The sequence below is a fragment of the Narcine bancroftii genome, chromosome 11 (assembly GCF_036971445.1).
Source record: "Narcine bancroftii isolate sNarBan1 chromosome 11, sNarBan1.hap1, whole genome shotgun sequence".
Classification (NCBI taxonomy): Eukaryota; Metazoa; Chordata; class Chondrichthyes; order Torpediniformes; family Narcinidae; genus Narcine; species Narcine bancroftii.
In genome coordinates, this window is record NC_091479.1 from 83,240,120 (window position 1) to 83,259,324 (window position 19,205).

Here is a 19,205-nt window from a genome sequence, read left to right on the forward strand (position 1 = left end):
TATCAGCTTTACCTTTTCAAATTTGAAACAGATCTCAATCATAATATGATCACTACTTCCTAAGGGTTCCATTACCTTTAATTCTCTAATCACGTTAAGTTCATTACTCATCACCCAATCCAAAGCCACTGATACCGTGGTGGGCTTATTGACAAGCTGTTCCATAAAGCCATCCTGTAGGCATTCTACAAACTCTCTCTCCTGAGATTGTACCTTCCTGACTTTCTCAATCCCCTTTCATGTCAAAATCCTCCATAATTATTTTGACATTTCCTTCCAACATGCTTTTTCTATTTCCAGCTGTTGCTCATAGTCCACTTCCTGGCAGCTGTTTGGGGCCTGTATATAACTGCTAATAGGGTCCTTATACCCTTGCCATTTCTTAACTTAGCCCATAGGGATTCTACAACTTCTGACCCGATGTCCCTTCTTTCTAGTGATTTAATATCATTGCTTACCATCAGGGCCATGCCACCCCCTCTACCTACCTGCCTATCTTTCCTATACACTGTATACCCTTGGACATTCAGCTCCCAATCACCTCCATTCAATGATGCCCACAATGTCATATCTTTTAATCTGTAGCTGTACAACAAGGTCATCTACTGTCTTCCTAATGCATTTAAGTACAATAGACCAGTGTCTGTTTCTAATTTTGCTGTATTTCTATTTTACAGCAAATTATCCTGATTTTCATCTGGCCTGTTCTTTTAGTCATCTTTCCTGCACATTATTTTTTTACTTTTTTCTATTTTCCACTTTCTTGACCCTAAGACCCTGGTTCCCTTTTAACCTAATCTCTGCACTCACATTCTGATTACCACCCCATCCCCCCCCCCCCCCCCCCGCCAAACTAGTTTAAACCCTTCCGACAGCTCAAGCAAACCTGCCTGCCAGGATATTGGTCCCCATCCAGTTCAGGTTCCCTAGGAACTTAAAGCCTTCTACTATCTCCACAATGATGTGAACCAGGAAGTGAGCTCTATCTGTCTTCTGAAAGTCTGTGATGTGTTTCTTTTTGAAGGAGGTGACATTGTTGACACTAGCCATAAGAAATAGCTTTACTGCTTTGGATATCTCTTAATCTGCAAAGACAAATCTCACGTTTGTCACTAAATACCACCCAAGTCAATACTTTCCTGCTAAAAATGTTGGACTCTTAATGAAAGGTATTTCACTGTGACAGTGGATTAGTTCTTTGCAGAATGTTGTCAGAAATCCAGTACAGTCACAGGTCAGCTCCTATAAAACCTTGTGCACTAATAAACCAATTTATAATTCCCAGCTTATTGAACTTTTCTATTCTTTTCCAACCTTTATCCAACTTTCCACAAAACGATAAATCAAATTTCTTTGGAAAAGCTTGATATCACATTGGAGTTGTCATGGCAAAGTGATAATTTGTTCTCTAGTTTTGGTACGATAACAGGAATGTGGTTTCAATGACGGTGTTTGATTTGCATCAAAGGTGCAAAAAGAATTTTACTCATTCTAACAATGGAATGCGCCTGGATGCTTTGGCCAAATGTGATCTAAAAATTCTATTTGACTTTTATATATCTTTCATGTATATGTTTCATGTATATCTATGTTTTCTTTATTGAAATCCTGAATATGGCAAAACTATGTAACTTTCTTCATGTCCATTCAAATATCCAAAACAAACTTAACAATGTAAGTTTTAAAAGGCATACATAGTTTTTATTCAAGCCTGATAAATGATGAACAGTTCGTTTGCAACAAAGCAATCTGTGTGTCAAGCAGCATCTGTGGCAGGGAAAGGAATAGTAATCATGAAGAGACATCACTTGTCTAAGAAGGAGAGGGTAGGAGGGATTAGACAGTGGGGACTTGTGAATTAATGAACTCGGGAGGGTGAAGGATGACTGAAGGATGGTGGAATTGGGAGATTAAGATGGGGTGATTGATAGATGCTAGAGAGAGAAAAGCCAAATTAAGCAATATGGGCTAGCGGAGGGAGGACAGCACGTGGCAGTTGATGAGTAGGGAAAAAAGGCTACCAGTGCTAGAATCCAATAAATAAAGAAGATGACAATGGGAACTAACCTCCCCTCTCCTCTATTCCCCTTCCCTCCCCCCCATCCCTGAATCCTTCATCCTTACATCCACCTCTATCCCCACATTTAACCCACTCCAATCTGGTTCCATCCAGCCCCATCTGGTCCTTCTTGTTTCCCCTTATGTTTCCCTTTTTCACCTCAGCAGGTTTCAGCTGCAACAAAATGGTCTGAGAGGGTGAAAGTTGGTGACATAAAATTACATGAGTGATCAGAAGATATTATTTGCAGACAACTTATAAAAATCCATGCCCGCTAGCTATAATGTCATTATTGTATGCTTTTTTAATTGTATCTCTTGGGTTACTTATGACAATGTTAAATACTTGAGTATTTTGGCAGCAAGGTTAAGTACTTGTAGTACTGTGCATGCAAGAGTTCTGATAATAGCATTAACAATATAACCGAGAAGATATTATTGGGTAAATGCCTCACATGTTCATTTTTTTAAAAACTACTCTGAATGATAGATTGGGAAATGAGAAAAATGTTATTGAAATGTACAAAGCTCAATTGTAGATCAAATGTTTCAATGAATGACAAATTGTGTATCGAAACCTGTTCGACATTTTTTATTTGAACAATATGAAAGCTGGCATGCTAATATTCCAAAAATCCTGCTGTCCTTTTTTACCTCAAATATTGTCAAAAAGTTGCAACATTTTTAATCTTGATTTTAATCACCTATTCCCAGAAAGGTTAGAAGAAACTGCAATGCTTTTTTGACAAAGGGAATAATAAATCTTTTAGGTATTCAAGATGCCACTTGACTTGGCATTCTCCATTTCCACAGTTTCAAGGTTTTTAACTACAAAGTGTAAGTGTTCAATAGCAAAACATGATTATTTAATTTTTGGTTTGATGTTGCAAAATGTACCAGTATAGCAGCTACATAATTACTGATGTGGAAAAAGGAAACCATTCCTTTCCAAAAATATCAAGTCTGTCATCTGCTTTTCTTAAACTATAATTGATTGTTTGGCACAGGAATCATAATTTCAAAATTAAGGAAATTGTTACTATCACAACTGCTTAAATCTTTTGGAGAGTTAGAATGAGCCTTGAAACCTCAAGTTTTTTTGTAAGCAGTGAACTATGCCTTTTTCTAACCCACCAGAGTTTGCCAGGGCAACATCAGACATACATAAAACTTAAATGGTACATTAAATCATTTAATGCAAAGAACACTCAGCAATATTCTGTAACCAACAGACCAGATTAAAACCTTCTGTCCTGCCTCATCCAGTCATGAATGGGAGCTTATGAATATTATCATCTTCAATGGCGATTTCGGCCAGCACAAAAGTATAAAAGGAATCTCTGTATTAATTCATTACTTACTATGTATTTTTTTATATCTCTTTGAACTGTATGTGTTTATAAATTATAATAATAATAAAAAGATTGAAAAAAAAAGTATAAAAGGCAAGGTTGAAGATTTTTAGCCATCACACCTGAAATGTTGAATGGATTTTCCATCTGTTTTTATGAATATTTTATTTTGGTTTTCAAACATAAGTCAAATATACATCTTTTACATAAATATAGTAGAAAACAGTCTATATGCCATTTATACAGAATAAAAATCCTTCTTAAAAAATACAAATTTTCATAAATATTTGTAACAAAAAAATCAACCAAAAAATAAAATTTCCAAGCAATAAAATTCAAGCCCCCTCCCCCCTCCCCCCCCCCCCCGCCCCTGCTACCCCCTTCCCCTTAACTTAAACAGAATAAATGGATGCAGGGTCTTTCCATCCATCGCCAGAGCTTACAGTCTATTTTATAAAATAAATATAAAAATAGTATAAAATCGAGGGAAGATCATAAATTTACAACAGCAATATTATACTTGTGCATCAATCTCATTTAAATACATTTGCCAGGTCTTGAGGAATGTATCGTGTTTGTTTTGCAAATTATAAGTAATCTTTTCCATAGGGATACAACTGTCCATTTCTGATATCCATCTTGCCAAAGTGATTGGTGTATTCAACTTCCATTTGACTGCCACACATTTCTTGGCTATTGCCAGTGCAATCTTAGTAAACGATAATTGATACTCTGTAAGATTATTACTAATAGCTATAAAATTTCACAATAAATATCATTCTGGGTAACCAGGAAGATTAACTCCGGTAATCTTTGTTAAGACTTCCGACACTTGTCACTCCTGGGGGAGTCATATCATTTCCCCAAGTTTCTCTAATGGATTTTCCATCTTGGTCTGTTCCTTGCATATGGCCATTAATGGAGCCTGTATTTAGTCATCTTTCAAAGCTGGAGAGTATCTTGGCTGTTTGCTGTTACCACTAACAGTCTTTTTTCAGTCCAGCCTCTGTTTCAATCTTTTTACACCTTGGCCCAAATATGAGCAGAATTCCAAAGATCAGGTGAAAATAACAGCTCAACATCAAGGAAGTTCTTGAGTAAGTGCTGGATGAAGGACTTCCAATCCAGAGCTGTAAAATTGAAGTGTGTGGGAATGAAGGGAAAAATTCTCCACCATTATACCCAGCAAAATGGAAGAGAGTTGGAGTTGTCAGAGCCAATTATTTCAATCATACAATCACCTCAGAAAGATAAATATTGTCAAGTTAAAAGTTAATTGCCACATGTATCAAAAATTCAGCGGTGGAGATTGTTTTGCAAGCAGACCAATAGACACCTCAGACATAAGTACCACAAGTCAGATGGTTCAAAATTAGAGAATCACAGAGAAATCAGCTGGTCTAGAGAAAAGGCAACATAATTATATTTTAGGTTCATTCAGGAGTCTGATAGTGGCAAGAAAGAAACTGTCCTTGAATCCAGTGTGCATAATCTCACACTTGTTGCTTGTCTTTTTGACAAGATGGGGAGATGGTGGGAAATGAGTGTGGTGGGTGGGATGAATCTTTTAATGTGATGGCTGCTTTTCCGAAGCATCTGGAGTTAATGGAGTGGAGGAGTGTATGTTTGATGGACTGAGCCATGCTCACAACCCTCTGCATTTTCTTGCAGACTTGTGTAGAGCAGTGATGCACCCTGATAAGATGCTTTCGATACTGCATTGGTATAACTTGTTAAACAAAGCAGGATGCGGCAACTTTCCTAAGACTTCTGACTAAGTAAAGGGGGCAAAGCACTTCCTTGGCTATTGCACTGACATGAATGGACTATCACGTCACTGAAGATGTTTACCCCAAGGAACTTAAAGGTGTCCACTATTTCCACCTCAGCACTGTGTACCCAGACCAGGTGTGAGCTCTGCCCCTCCTCCAGAAGTCTATAACCAGCTCTTTGGTCTTGCTGTCATCGAGGGAGAGGTTGATGTCCTGCCATCAAACCACAAATCCCTCTATCTCACTTTTATATCCCATTTGGTAGTTGTTATAAATCTTTTCCTACACTGGTGGTGTCATCTACAAATTTATAGATGGAGTTGGAGCTGAGATTGGCCATGCTGTGAGTGTATGTGGAATATCATAGAGGGCTGACTATAGAGCCTTGAAGTCCCCTTGTATTGAGGATGATTGTGGAGGAGTTGCTGTCACCAATCCTCACTGATTGTGGCCTGCATAATAGAAAGTCAAATATCTAATGGGAGAGGTTGGTGCTGAGACCAAGGTTACAATGGTTTACTTTGGTACTATTTTGTTGTAGTCAATATATAGTAATCTGACATAGAAGTCCTTGTTGCTCCACAGCTGATTTTTTAACCTGGGAGGTGGCATCTTCTGTAGACCTACTTCAGCAGTTTGTGAATTGGAGAGGGTCAACGATGTTGGTGGGCTGCACTTAATGTGAACTATGACCAACCTCTCAAAATACCATGATGGTGGACATCAGAGCCACCAGCCGGTAGTCATTTAGGCCCATCGCTTCATTCTTCTTTGGCACTGGGATGTTAGTGGCCTCCTTGAAGCAAGGGTATACTTCAGCCTGTTGAAGAGGGAGGTTGCAGTTGTGAATACAGCTGCTACTTGGTCTGCATAGGCACAGAGGACAGACCAGCAAATATGGTCCAGTAACTCTCCATGGACTCGCTCCAAAAGGCACATCTGACATCTGATCAGTGACAGGGGTACAGGTGTGCTTGAGGTTGAGGTAGAAGAGATGTTTTCCACTCGTTTGCTGGCCCTCTGCTAGAAATGAGCATAGAATCCATTGTGCTTATCTGTGAGTTTATGATTCTGCCTGGCTTCATTTTGTAGCCTGTAAGGCTGTGAAGGCATGCACTCAACCGAAGAAAGCTATTTTCATCAATTGAGTCTATGTCCGTTTCTAGTAGAGCAGTTGTGTGAATCTTTTTTCCCCCCATCCTGGTCTTTCCTTAACATCCTGGAAATTACTTCCTTTCTCGTGCCTCTCCAATGTCCTTCTGAATGTACAGTTTAATTTGCGTCACCTGTACAGGTAATTAGGTCATAATCACTCCATTAAAATATGTTTTTCCACATAGTTTTGCCCAAATTGTTAAATCTGTATATGTGCAATTATTTCGACTGCTACTGTTTCCTCAGATCGACAAGGCTCCAATTAGGAGTATAATTGAATGCTTCCAATTTGTCTGGATGAATGCCAATCCTGCAAAGCACAGCAACATCCAGGCCTCAGCAGCCTGTTTGTTTGGTACATCTCATACCATTTTGAACAGCCACTCCCTCTACTGCCAAAATTTATGGATGTGGCCTGTAGCATTGACAGAATACATTAATATAGTTTGCCAAAAACTTTATGGCACCACTTCATAAATCCAAAACATCCAAAAAGAGGAAAAGATATATTGGAAGCCATGACATCTAAATTGCACATCAATCTTCCTGCTATTGTTGCCAGTCAGTATCTGTGAACTCCCCCTTTAATAGCACTGGGAAGTTTGTTCAACACAAGTGACTGTGAGTTAAGAATTAGGATTATAATCAATTTCTCAAGGAGAATTTAGGGTGGGCATTAACTGCCTGATTTTTGTCAGTGAATCATATTTTAAATGCAAGTTATGTATTTTGAGCCTTTAAAATTTTATGAATTAAGTGAACCAATTTTCTAAGGGCAGAGCAAGTTTATTGAATAAATATGGGGTTATGTACCATTGTGCCCATGTAAATAAGTAATAATATAAATATAATGATGTAGGTAGCCAGCTTAGTAAACTTGGTTTAACAATTATATGTTAGTTATTCTGAGATAAGGTCATCCTTTTAGCTGAAACCCATAAGGTCAGCTTTTCTGCTATCCCCAAATATTTTTAAATTGTTTTTTTTTTACTGAAGAGTTGGAGGGGTGGGAGGAAGAGAACTCAAGCTCAAATTAACTTTGGACTTGGTACAAACAAAGAAAATAAATGCAATGCCAGCAAAACAGACCAGATCAGCATCTGTGCACAGAGAAACCAGGTCAATATGTCAGGTCCTTCTTCAGAACTGGGAAGGTGAGAAAACAAGTTAGTTTTAAGTTGAAGATGGGGACAGATGGGTAGGAAAGAGGAATTATCTGAAAAAGGTGAGAGTAGGGTTGCAAAGGTAATTACACAATGTATCCATTGGAGAGAAAAATTAATGAGAGCAATTAGAAAATGAACAAAGGGAAATATAAACTCAGGTCAGAGTTGTTGTGATAACTTAAAATGCCCAGCAAATCAGGTAGGGCCTATGGAGAGAGAAAATAAATTAAAATTGAGATGGGTAACTTTACAGCATAAAAAGGAGGCTGCAATGCGTCTAAATGGAAGAAGAAATGGTGTTTCTCAAACTTAAAATAGTCGTCATTTGAAAAAGAAAGAAAATTGAATTAGAATAAGATTAATGTCAAATGGCACTTGATGTGAACCAAAGGACTTATTTCCATGCTGCAGGATTCTAACTCCTGTAGTTATGTGGAAACTCCTGTCAAAGAGGTGGTTGATAGGGATGAAATAGCAGTAATGATAGGAACAAAGAGAGAGGGGAATATATGTCTGACAAATGAAGGTTGCAGAGGCTGATCTGTTGAATTCAGTGGCTGGAAGGTCAGGGCTGGGGAAACACTCCTTGTTTTTGCAGGGAGCAGGTGCACGATACAGACGAGATATGGAATATTGCAATTTAAAGTCATATTTAAAGAAAAAAAAGACATTTCAGAAGTTCTCATCATCAGAGCAGATGCAAGAGAGATGAATGAAATGGAAAAATGGAATAGAGACCTCAAAGGAGATGGGAGGAGAATGTATAGTTGGGATAACAGGAGAAGTATTTGATTGAATGGCCACAAGGAGAAAATAACAAATATATTTACCCAAATTGTCTCATGGATAAAGTTGTTTATTATTTTATATTTGTAAAATTGCCATTATCCAGAAGAATAAATATAAATACCAGTCAGAGAAAACCATATTTAGACATACAGCACAGTAACAGGCCATTTTGGCCCACAAGTCTGTGCCGCCCAATTACACCCAATTAACCTACACCCTCTGTACGTTTTGGAGCACACAGGGGAGAATGTACAGACTCCTTCCATACAGCGTGGGATTCAAACCATAGTCCCGATCGCTGGTGGCTGTAAAAGCGCTGTGCTAACTGCTACGCCAACCTTGCCATCTATATTCAGATGGAAGAAAGCAGCTGCTTGCAATATACTTCATTTTAATGGAAAATTTGATCATAGCCTTGTCCATGCATATTGCATTACTGGCATAAATTCAGTACTCATTTAAAGTGGCACACTCCCATACAACATGCCACATCTATGTATTTATATGATATGATTTGATACTGGACTAGGTGTAGAACAGTGTAGATTACAGTAGAACAGTGTGCTAAGCACGCATCCTTGAAGTGTGCCTATGTTGGTTGTTAGTGAGGAGGAAATGTTGTTTCTGATCTGTACTCTCTGTGGTCTTCCAATGAGGAAGTCAAGGCATCCACTTGCAAAGGGTGCATAGGGATTTGTGATGAACCATGATTCTGTGAAGCATCCAAGTTTTAGGCTGGCATAAAACATCACTTTTAAAAGACTCTCCAAACCACAGGTTCCTTGTTATATGTATTTCACTCCAGAGACACCCTTTACCCCCATCATAATGGGACTCATCTTGGATTACACACATATACACATAAATTTAATTGAACTTTTCTTAGGAAATATGATTTGTGTTTTATCAGTTTTAATTGTTGTAGTAGGCCATTTCAGAACATCTCAATAATTACTTTCTTTGCCTGAAGAAAATAGTTTCACCTTTAAATTAATTTAAGTAACTTTAAATATCAACACATCATAATTTTGAAATAAACTTTATTTTGCTGCAAATTAATAAAATAATTGGCAAATTTAATGTTAGTGGCATTAGATCTTGTTAATATTGAACTGATAAATTTAATTTGACCATCAGTTATTAGTCACGCAATTTTCTTTTGATGTTTAAAATAATGGGACAGAAACAAAATACTCTAGGTTACATCTTGAGATTGTATTAATTTATTTTGTACAATAATTGTCATTGTATCCAACTTAAGTTTCAACCTAAGTCATAATGGAAAATAATCAAGTACTCAATAACCTAATTTTAGGGCAAATACGGTATGTTTCCCATAGATCAGACATAGGAAAGTAAAATTTAATTTCTTAGTTTATCACTATATTCTTATATATAAATTCTTAAATATTCTTAAGCAATATATGTTCCATTATTCAATTCAGACAATATTTGCATATTATTTCCAAATTGTTTTGGACTTTTATGTCATAATATGCAATTTTTATTGATGCCACCACTTTACATAATTTTAAGATCAATAATTATGGAATCAAGCTTATAATTTATTCCTGCTTTGATTGCATATGTAGATTCAAACAAGAATTTATAACTGTCTGTTTTCGTTCAAGTAAATGAACAAGCATCCAATTTAATTACCAAACCAATGAAAACTTTTGTCCAAAGAATTAGTTACTTCATGAAAGGAATCAGCCAAAAAGAAATGTGTCAATGAACACATTGCCTCGGAAAAACCCCCCACTTTTGTTATCAGATTACATGGAGATAGATATGAGTCACTTTGCATGGGCTGTTATTTCTAGAACTGTCAAATAAAGGCAGTGGCATCCATGTGTGGGGAAAAAAATGTAATGTTTTCTTTTAATGCATTTTAAAAATGTGATTGTTAAGACGTTTTAGCATGGAAAAATTAAGGCTCCACATTTATAAATCAGTATTTGGCCCAGAGAGGTTGTTCAACTATAATTTTAATTGAGTATGTATGTGGTTCATTGAAACACATGGTACAAATTACATTGTCCATGGCTTTTATGACTGTATTCTTGGCAAAAGCAAAAATGACCCATACTGATGACCTCGCCAAATAATATAATAATACATTAGGTGCGGAGTGGGAATAATTGAAAACAGCTTCTAAATTTTTACATTTAACTGGGCATAGATCAATGTTAGGTGCTGGCATCGGTTTTGTCCTAAAAGAATTAACATATTTCCAGACCACAAATTTCAGGGTCGGTGTTTCAATAGTTTTCAATTTGAACGATTTAAAATAACCCCTTTCCAATGTCACATTTACCAAGCCGGGGAGGTCGAGAACAGCCTCGCCTTTTCTTCTTCCGTCTTGCAAGAGCGCACACAGAAATGAACACGATGGCCGAGAACAGGAATAAGGGAGGCCGTAAGCCCTCTCGATCCACTTGCCTCGGTGCCACGGTTGTTCTGCGATCAACCGTCAAGTTCTTGCCATTGGTCTCCAAAGTGCTGTTCGCCCTTCCTAAGGAGTGGGGGTGAGGAGTGGCTTCGGGATCACTCGATCTTTCATCGGTTTCGGTGATCAGGGAGGGAGAAGGCTGCAGTGTGATGGGAGGGAGCCGCTCACCTTGGAGAAACGCCGGCGCTTCCAACCCCTCGCTGGGATGGCTCCGACTGCCGTTTGCGCCTCTCCCAATGTCTCTGGAATCAGCGACTGACACCGGGTCGGACGGGAAAAGAAGTTGAGTCCGTGATGGAGACGAGCCATTCACGTCCCAGTTGGAGGTGGAAAGAGTTCCTTGAGATGGTGTGTCCAAGCCCAAATACCCAGAATTGTTGAATCGTACCATATCGGTGGCCTTCCGGAGGTTTGGCTGTCTGGGTTGATCTCGACGGTTTTCAAAAACAAGCAAATCTGGATCTTCTCCTGTAAAGCAATCGCAGACGAATTACGGTAGCACGCCAAAGTGATCTGAAATGATGCCTGGTTTCTGCAGTAAACTCAATGACAGTGGCCAACTTCGAGGAAAACGCCCTTTTCATAACCTGATCTTTTATCTGGGTTTAAAGAAAAGTCCCAGATTTGACGTTGACCGTTTCTCTATTTGACCTGCTGAGAGTTTTCTGTCGCTGTGATGATTTCTAGCATCTGAAAGTTCTTTTGATGGTCATTTATTCTCGGATTTTGCGAGTGGAGTGGACGGATCCCGGCGACTCGTCGCTCTCGCCTTCAGAGAAGCCTCACTGGGCGGATCATTTTCCAGTCTTCGTGCTGATCACGCTGATGAACAAATCTGTTGATTTCACTTAGGCGATGTATTAAATTCGTTACACTCTCCAAATGTAATTGATGAAATAACCCTGATGTTTTGTGCCATATTTAGCAGGGCAAGGGGCATTAGAAATACACCGAAGCGTAATCAATTTATGGAAGAGTTGTTGAGGAATAAATGGGGGCTGGCGCAGATAACCCGCACCAAAAGTTTCACCATTTACTTTCAAATGGCATGAATTATAAAATGTGCTATATTTTCTATTCGTTTACATTAACATGGAAAATAGTGGCGGACTTACCTCGTGTCACGTTGAACAGTGTAAAATCAATCATTCTTCTCATTATGCAACTATCCGGACTTGGACAGTTAAGGTGAAAACAGTTAGAACCGTCCTGACTTTCGGCAAAGCTGAAGACGGCTGTGTTACATGTGGCTGCAATAAATTGAAAATCAGAACACATTAATTCGAACATTTATTCAATGTGTAGAGATGGGTTTCAAAAAGGGGGTGCCGACCAAGGGCAGGCAGCAGCAATCTCCAAGGATCCATGCTCTGTTCTCTCTGCAGTCTCGGTGCCACCAAGACTCGCCCCACCAGGTTAAGGAACAGCTGCAAACCCCCACCATCAGACTCAACAACAAACTCAATCAGGGACTCATTTACTCTTACACATAGTTTTTTTCTCTCTCTATTGCACATGCATTTATTTGTTTACGCTGCGTATAGTTTTTATTTGCACTACCATTAAGTGGAAATTATCCCTCGCTGCAGGAAACAGGTATTCTGATAATAAATCTGAAATCTGGGAGCAGTGCCTCAGCGTGATTTCGTGACGGATTGATTGTCTAAGGGCGAGCACGCCAGCGTTCAGTTATCAAGCAGCAGATGAGACTCAAAGGCGTTGCCTTAAATTGGAGAGAGGGGGATGAATTGGAGCACTGTATATGCAGAACAGTTGAAAAGTACATTCGAGCTTCAGGATCCCCCTGAATAGAAGAAAGAAGCAGTACAGCGTTACCAGTTGAATGAGAACATGCAGTGGTGAGGGGAAAGGTCGTTCGACACCTGGGCTGAGCTGAGATTGCTGGAACACAACGATCATTGTACTGAACGGGAACTAGACTCTTATTTCGTGAAACGTAATCTTTAGCCAAAATGACAGTTTTATTGATTCGCCGCTCTGCTTATTCTTTTAGTCAAAACTGCTTCTTGAGTATTTATATTTGAGTCATTAAACTTTGAATCAAATCAGACTTCTTGGGCGACAGAATTGCCTGATACAATTTAAGTTGGGACGTTTTTTTACCAGCGGAAAAACTTGTTTTGCAACCCTGGTGATTAACTGTCTTGAGTTCTATTGAGAGAGTATCTCCTCTCGAGAACCGCCCCTTCATGTTTCCACATCCTCACTTCAGCCACAGACGCCGAATAACCACGCGAATGAATAGTAACGATTGTTTAATCGGATTTGAAAGATCAACTAAACATGAAGCTACATCCTGATAGAAAAATCCCGGCGAGTTGCATCTTGAAGGCTGAGTGACAACGGTTCCTTCAGTCGCCTGACAAACTCACCATTCTCGAGCTGGCAGCAGGTCCTGCTGCAATGCCGAGCAGTCTTCGCGTGGTAGTAATTGACCAGGTGGGCACCCCTGCTCATGGAAAGTGGAAGGTCTATGAGTACACCAGGAAAATGTCGCAGCCAACAGTTTCTATAAAATACTGTCGGCGAACATCGAGGAGAAGATCTCGGCAAGGCAGGAAAGGACACCAGCAGAATAAGCGTGAGGATCATGGCCAGAGAGTGATCCTGCGTGACCGTGCAGTCTTGTCGTTCTTGCACAAGCTCCTCTCAAGATGAGATGCGACTTCTGCGTCAGAAATGAGCATGTTCGCCATGGCGTGGCTTCAAGATTTTAATTACGACAGGAAAAAGTGGGAGGGACCACATTTGCTAATATTGTTGGCAGAATTAATTCTTCATTTTACAGTTGTGGCAGATGAGTCTGTCACATTAATCTATGACCTGTGACCGTTCTTTATTCGAACAAACTTTACATGAAAAGTTCAGACTGGAAATGGTTCATAACTGTTAACGTAAATCTGTCTGAAGCCTATCGATCGTTTTTCTTGGAGCATACCTTTACAAAAAAAATTCGAACAAAAATCAAAGATCAACTGATGTCAAGGAATTGGTGAATTATTCTGCAGCATCAGGTTTTTCTGCCAGCCCCGTTACTATCATCCTTTATAGAGAGTGAGCTTTGTTGACGTGGTTACAAAGGTACTGCTTCCATATATTATTTCGGTTGTGGGTGAGGTTGCTAATGTGTACTGAGTTCATGAGGTGTTACGCTAAAACGTACAAAGTCAGATATATTCAGACAAACACTTGAACAAAAATCGGTGAGCTAATAGCAAATACTTTTAGAGATAATTTCTATACACGTGACTGCATAATCCAGCGAGGCATGCCATTGCTGACAAATGGACACGAATATCCCCCAAATGAATAGTCACACCGAATTCACTGGAGAACACGTCGAGCGAGGCTTTCATTGCACCTTTTAAAAAGGGCAAACAATTTGTCAACACTTGGCAAAGCTGAATGAAGGCATTGTTTTCAATTGGAACCAAATTGCTACATCAGATGTATTTTAATTCTGAACAGATTGCATCCATGAGCTTAAAAAAAAATGCAAGACCTCTTTATACCAATGCAACATGAACACGAAGAATTCTATCGGATTCCTACAAGATTCTTTTCCTCGAAGGACACTTTCTTATTTAGAGCGCTGTACCGTGAGTGAAAGCTAATCTTCTTCTCACTGTTGATTTTTGGTGACTTCAACATATCATAAATATTTCTTTCTATCTGCTTTAAATAGGTTAAGCGATCAACAGCATCTGAGCTGAGAATATCATATATGCGTGGTTCATTACTTTGTATAAGGAAAAGCATGTTGAATTTATATCTTGCCAACTGGATTGCATACTGCATGAAAGAAATGTATTTGGATGCAATGACTATAAATCATATGTTATAATTCAGAAAAAAAAGTAATTGATATTCTGGCAGCTGAAGCCAAGTATGTTATTCTGGTATACTGTTTCACTAGATAAGATATGTGCTGAAGAATAGATCATTGTACACCCACTATTAATAATAAATATTTGCAGCCAAGGTAAATTGGGGACATTTTTTGCTTTAAAAGGTTTTATGTTTATTTCACATCAAATATTAACAATTAACAAAGATTCTTTTTGGTTCTTTCAACTTGTCCCATTCAGGCGCTGCTGATTTGTATGATCAACTTATTTCCCAATAAATAAATTCCCCAGTGGGTAAAAATAGAGGAAAACTCTTATACAGGGATACATATGTATGGGATAGCTACATATGGGGATATTGAAGAAATAGTTTAAAATATCCCACTGGCTTCCAGCTCACAGAAAAGGTTAACCAGCAAGGAGACTGCAAAAAGTAGCAATTCCTGTGATTTCTGGTTCACTTGCATCCTTTTAGGAATTTTGATTTTCTTTTATTTTTAATAAGATTTCTTCACCTAAGCTCACCCAAATGCCTTCTGCAGATTAGTAATGGATTCTTATTCTGTTCTTTTTATTTCTGGCAGCATATTTCAGTGGTCAATGACTCTGCATTTAGAGGGAGACATTGCATGTTCATGACTGTGTATTTTAAAATCACAATGTGCAATTAACATATGCCTTTTTGTTTGCTGGTAGATGAATGTTATGTTTCCATGTTATTATCATGGTTTCAAGATCCAGCCAGCATTAATCACATGGTCTTAATGTTTTTGCACGGGATCTTATTTCATGGCTACACTACTTGAGCTATGTAACTCTGGAGTAAGCTATGTCTACGTTTCTTAACAGGAAGTCATATCACCTTCAACCATTGGAGGAAAATGTGGTGAAATCTTTAGGTGTTCACGTAGATAGAATGAAGAGAGTCTATTCTTAAGGGCTCAGGATTAAGTTGGAATAGTAAGCGGGCCATACTCAGGGTCAATGCCAGAAGTAAAAAGTGGATAGACACATTGCCACAAAGTGCTAAATGACCACATGGCCATGGCTGAGATCAGTGAACTCTGTTAAAATCTTTTTGTTAAAATAGCCACATGCTCATCTCAGAGCAATCTACAAACTCATTACTTCTTTGCACCGGTCTTTATTAATGGGGACTCCTTCCTAATATGCCTCACCACATTCTCACAACCATATCTCTTTTGCAAGCCTTACAGTTTACACACACTGCCAGAAACTACAGGAAGGATATCAATAAGATAGAATGATTGCAGAGAAGATTGACAGGGAAAGGTTGTGCAGACTGGGGCTTTTTTCTCTGGAGCGTGGAGGATTGAGGGGGGACTTGATCGAGGTGTTTGGGATTTTAAAAGGGACAGACAGAGTAAATGTGGATAGGCTTTTTCAATTAAGAGTGGGGGAGATTCAAACTAGAGGGCATGGTTTGAGATTGAAGGGCGAAAATTATAAGGGGAACATGAGGGGAAATTTCTTTACGCAAAGGGTGGTAGGGATGTGGAATGAGCTTCCGGCAGACGTGGTTGAGGCGGGATCATTGGTTTCATTTAAGGAAAGACTGGATCGTTACATGGAGAGGAGAGGACTGGAGGGGTATGGACCGGGTGCTGGTCAGTGGGACTAGGAGGGTGGAGATTTGTTACGGCATGGACAAGTAGGGCCGAACTGGCCTGTTCTGTGCTGTAAGTGTTATATGGTTATATAATCAACCAAGGCAGCTGCACCAGTCAAGCTCTTATTGGAGGGAACAGGCAGAAAGCCAGTTTGCATCTTTCTATTCACAGGCCTAGAGTAGGAGAGCACAGGTATTGCCACAGAATCTGTGGCCAGCAGAGAGGGCAAAGATAATTAAAAATAGCAGCATGCTCAAACATCCTTCATCTCACACTGCCCCTTCCCCACCTTTGCTTTTATTGCATAAGCACTTCAGATTTGCATAATTCAGGCAGTATATCCACAACCTTCTCTCCTCACTATGACTTCCCCGGGTGTCATTTATCTTTGATAATCAGAGCTTCCATTTGGTCAAGTGATTTCTTGGGCAGCTGAATGGATTCAATTGTCCTGATGGGTTATACATTACAAATGCCTGCATCCAGAGCAGAGGGAAAAGTATTCCAAGTGTCTCATCCCTGAACACTAAGTTCACAGTTGAATTCTATTCCAAAGAATTTCAGTGACCATCATCATTCATAGTCAAAATGCAAGGACTATTGAATAGTCTCATCAATAAGGTCAGGACATTGGTAGTCCTGCGTGAATTGTCAAGGAAGATATCCTACTTTAGACTTACTTGTTACTTTACAGCTCAGTCTTACTGCAATTAAGATGGAGGGCAACTTCATTTTAACGTTAGCAGATCCATTTATCACAAAGCACCTGACTATTTCATTTATTATCTCAGCTTTTACTGAACATAAGCAGAAACCAACCAATGCTACAAATGCTCAAAGTTCAGATTTATTGTCAGAGTATATTCATGACATCACATACAATCCTGAGATTCTTTTTCCTTCAAGCCAGGAAAAATTTCTACTTATTGGTAACTGTACAGTGTACTGAAAAAAATACATATATTATTCAAGATTCCATTTATTGCCATAATAATAAAACTGTCCTATTACATGAAATTCCCTTTTACCTGCTGCAAGACAGATATGCCACAAAGAGAGAAATGTAAACCAACTGTGTAATACAGAAAAAAAATCAGTAATAAATAATGTGCAAAGTAAGAATCCTTAAATGAGTATCAGATTGAGTTTGTTGTTGAGGTGACTGATGCTGGAGGGGTAGCTACTGTTTCCAAACTTGGTGGTACAAGTCTTATGGCACCTCTACCTCTTTCCTGTTGGCAGTGGCGAGAACAGAGCATGTCATGGGTGCAGTTCATTTTTGATGATTACTGCTGCCCTCCAATGGCAGCTTTCCATGTATTGCAGATTTTTTTTATCGATAGTGTATAGAATTTCGCCTGTGATGGGCTGTGTCCAATACCTTTTGCAGCGCTTTCTGCTCAGAGGTATTGGTGCCTGCACGCCAGGCTGTGATGGAGCCAGTCAGCACGCTTCCCATTAGAAGTTTGACAAGGTTTCCAATGTCAAGCAAAACCTCCACCAATCCTGAGGAATTAGAGGTGCTGACATGCTTATTTTATGATGGCATTAGCATGTTGAGTCCAGAAAAGGATCTCCAAAATAGTGACTCCCAGGAATTTAAATTTTCTCACCCACTCCACCTCGTATTCTCCCAATGATCACTGGATCATACACCTCCAGTTTTCCCCTGCTGAAGTCTGCAATCAGCTCTTTGGTTTTGGTGACATTGATTGCGAGGTTGCTTTGAGCCAAGTTTTCAATCTACCTCCTGTATGCTGACTCATTGCCCCTTCTGTATAATCCACTACCGTGGTATTATCAGCAAATGTGTTGTGGTGGTGTACTGAGCCACACAGTCATAGGTGTAAAGCGAAAAGAGCAGGGGGCTATGGTGCTCCAGTACTGATGAAGATTGTAAATGAGATGTTCATGCCATTTTGCACTAATTATGGTCTGGAAGTGAAGAAATTCAGGATCCAATCACATAGTGGGGTATTGAGGCCCAGGTCTTGAAATCTGCTGACCAGTTTTGACATGATGATGGTATTCATTGCCAAACTGTAATCAATAAAGACCATCCTGATGTATGCGTCTTTGCCGTCCACGTGTTCCATGATTTTGCGTAGAGCTGGGAAGATGATATCTGCTGTGGACCTGTTGTTGCAGTAGGCAAACTGGAAAGGAACCCTGTCATTGCTCAGACAGGAGCAGACAGGCTGCGTCAAACGCAGCCTCTCAAAACACTTCATCACTGTTGATATAAGTGTAATTGGTCGATGATCATTTAGACAGAAACAGGCTTCTGATATGCAAGCTGAAACTTGGGGGTTTTGAGGATGATGTGGGACTCTCTCAATATGTTATTCAGCAGATCATTAGGATTACTGAGCCAGAAACCACCCCAAGGAGTGGCTGTGACATCTCTCCCAGGATGAAGCATTTGGAATAAATTGTCATCAATCACTGAGACACAATCTATCTTTTGCAATACTTATGGCAAGGTGATGAGGTCCAAATCTGGACCATTTATCTCCAGAGGTGTTCAAGATATATCAACTGGATCATCCACAGTTTCCACCAGTTCAAACAGGAGGCATTCAAGCAGGTTTACTGCAACCATTGAGAAAGGACAATATATCATAGACTGTTAAACTTTTCAGGCTTTATGATTCAAATCAAGCTCCTCACTGGAACTCCTCCTTTTCCACCTTTACTCCTTCCCACTTCTTCTTCACCCCTGCCTACAAAGGCTGTGTCTACATGATGGCAAGGGTGAGGAGGGAGCAATAAGCTGCCTCTTAGGAGCAATAATATATTGAGGGACACTGGAGTCCAAGTGCATAAGGTCCCAGAAAATGGCAGCACACATAAGTAGGATGGTAAAGAAGGTGTGTGCTATATTTGCTTTTAATCATTCAGGACATTGAGTATAAAAGTTGGCAAGTCGTTTTGCAGGTGTATAAATCTTTGTTTCGGCCT

The 19,205-nt window shown here is 39.4% G+C and overlaps 2 protein-coding genes across 3 annotated transcripts in view; one reads left to right on the forward strand and one right to left on the reverse strand.

Annotated features, from left to right (window-relative positions):
• The window catches only part of mrps35 (mitochondrial ribosomal protein S35), a 33,564-nt gene extending 30,132 nt beyond the window's left edge, over window positions 1-3,432 (forward strand). The window contains exon 9 of one of the 2 annotated variants that reach the window (XM_069903779.1): window positions 2,224-3,432. The gene's annotated coding sequence lies outside the window, so the exon portion shown is untranslated. The remainder of the gene's footprint in view (window positions 1-2,223) is intronic. The other variant, XM_069903780.1, reaches the window with a different exon arrangement.
• A 7,145-nt stretch (window positions 3,433-10,577) lies between these two features.
• Window positions 10,578-13,474, reverse strand: LOC138745235 (uncharacterized). Its single transcript, XM_069902298.1, has 3 exons — window positions 13,138-13,474; window positions 11,860-11,994; window positions 10,578-11,212 (listed from the first exon to the last, which is right to left on the reverse strand). The coding sequence occupies exons 1-3, from the start codon at window positions 13,355-13,357 to the stop codon at window positions 10,578-10,580; spliced, it is 990 nt and encodes a 329-aa protein (XP_069758399.1). The 5' UTR covers window positions 13,358-13,474.
• Window positions 13,475-19,205: the final 5,731 nt, after the last annotated feature.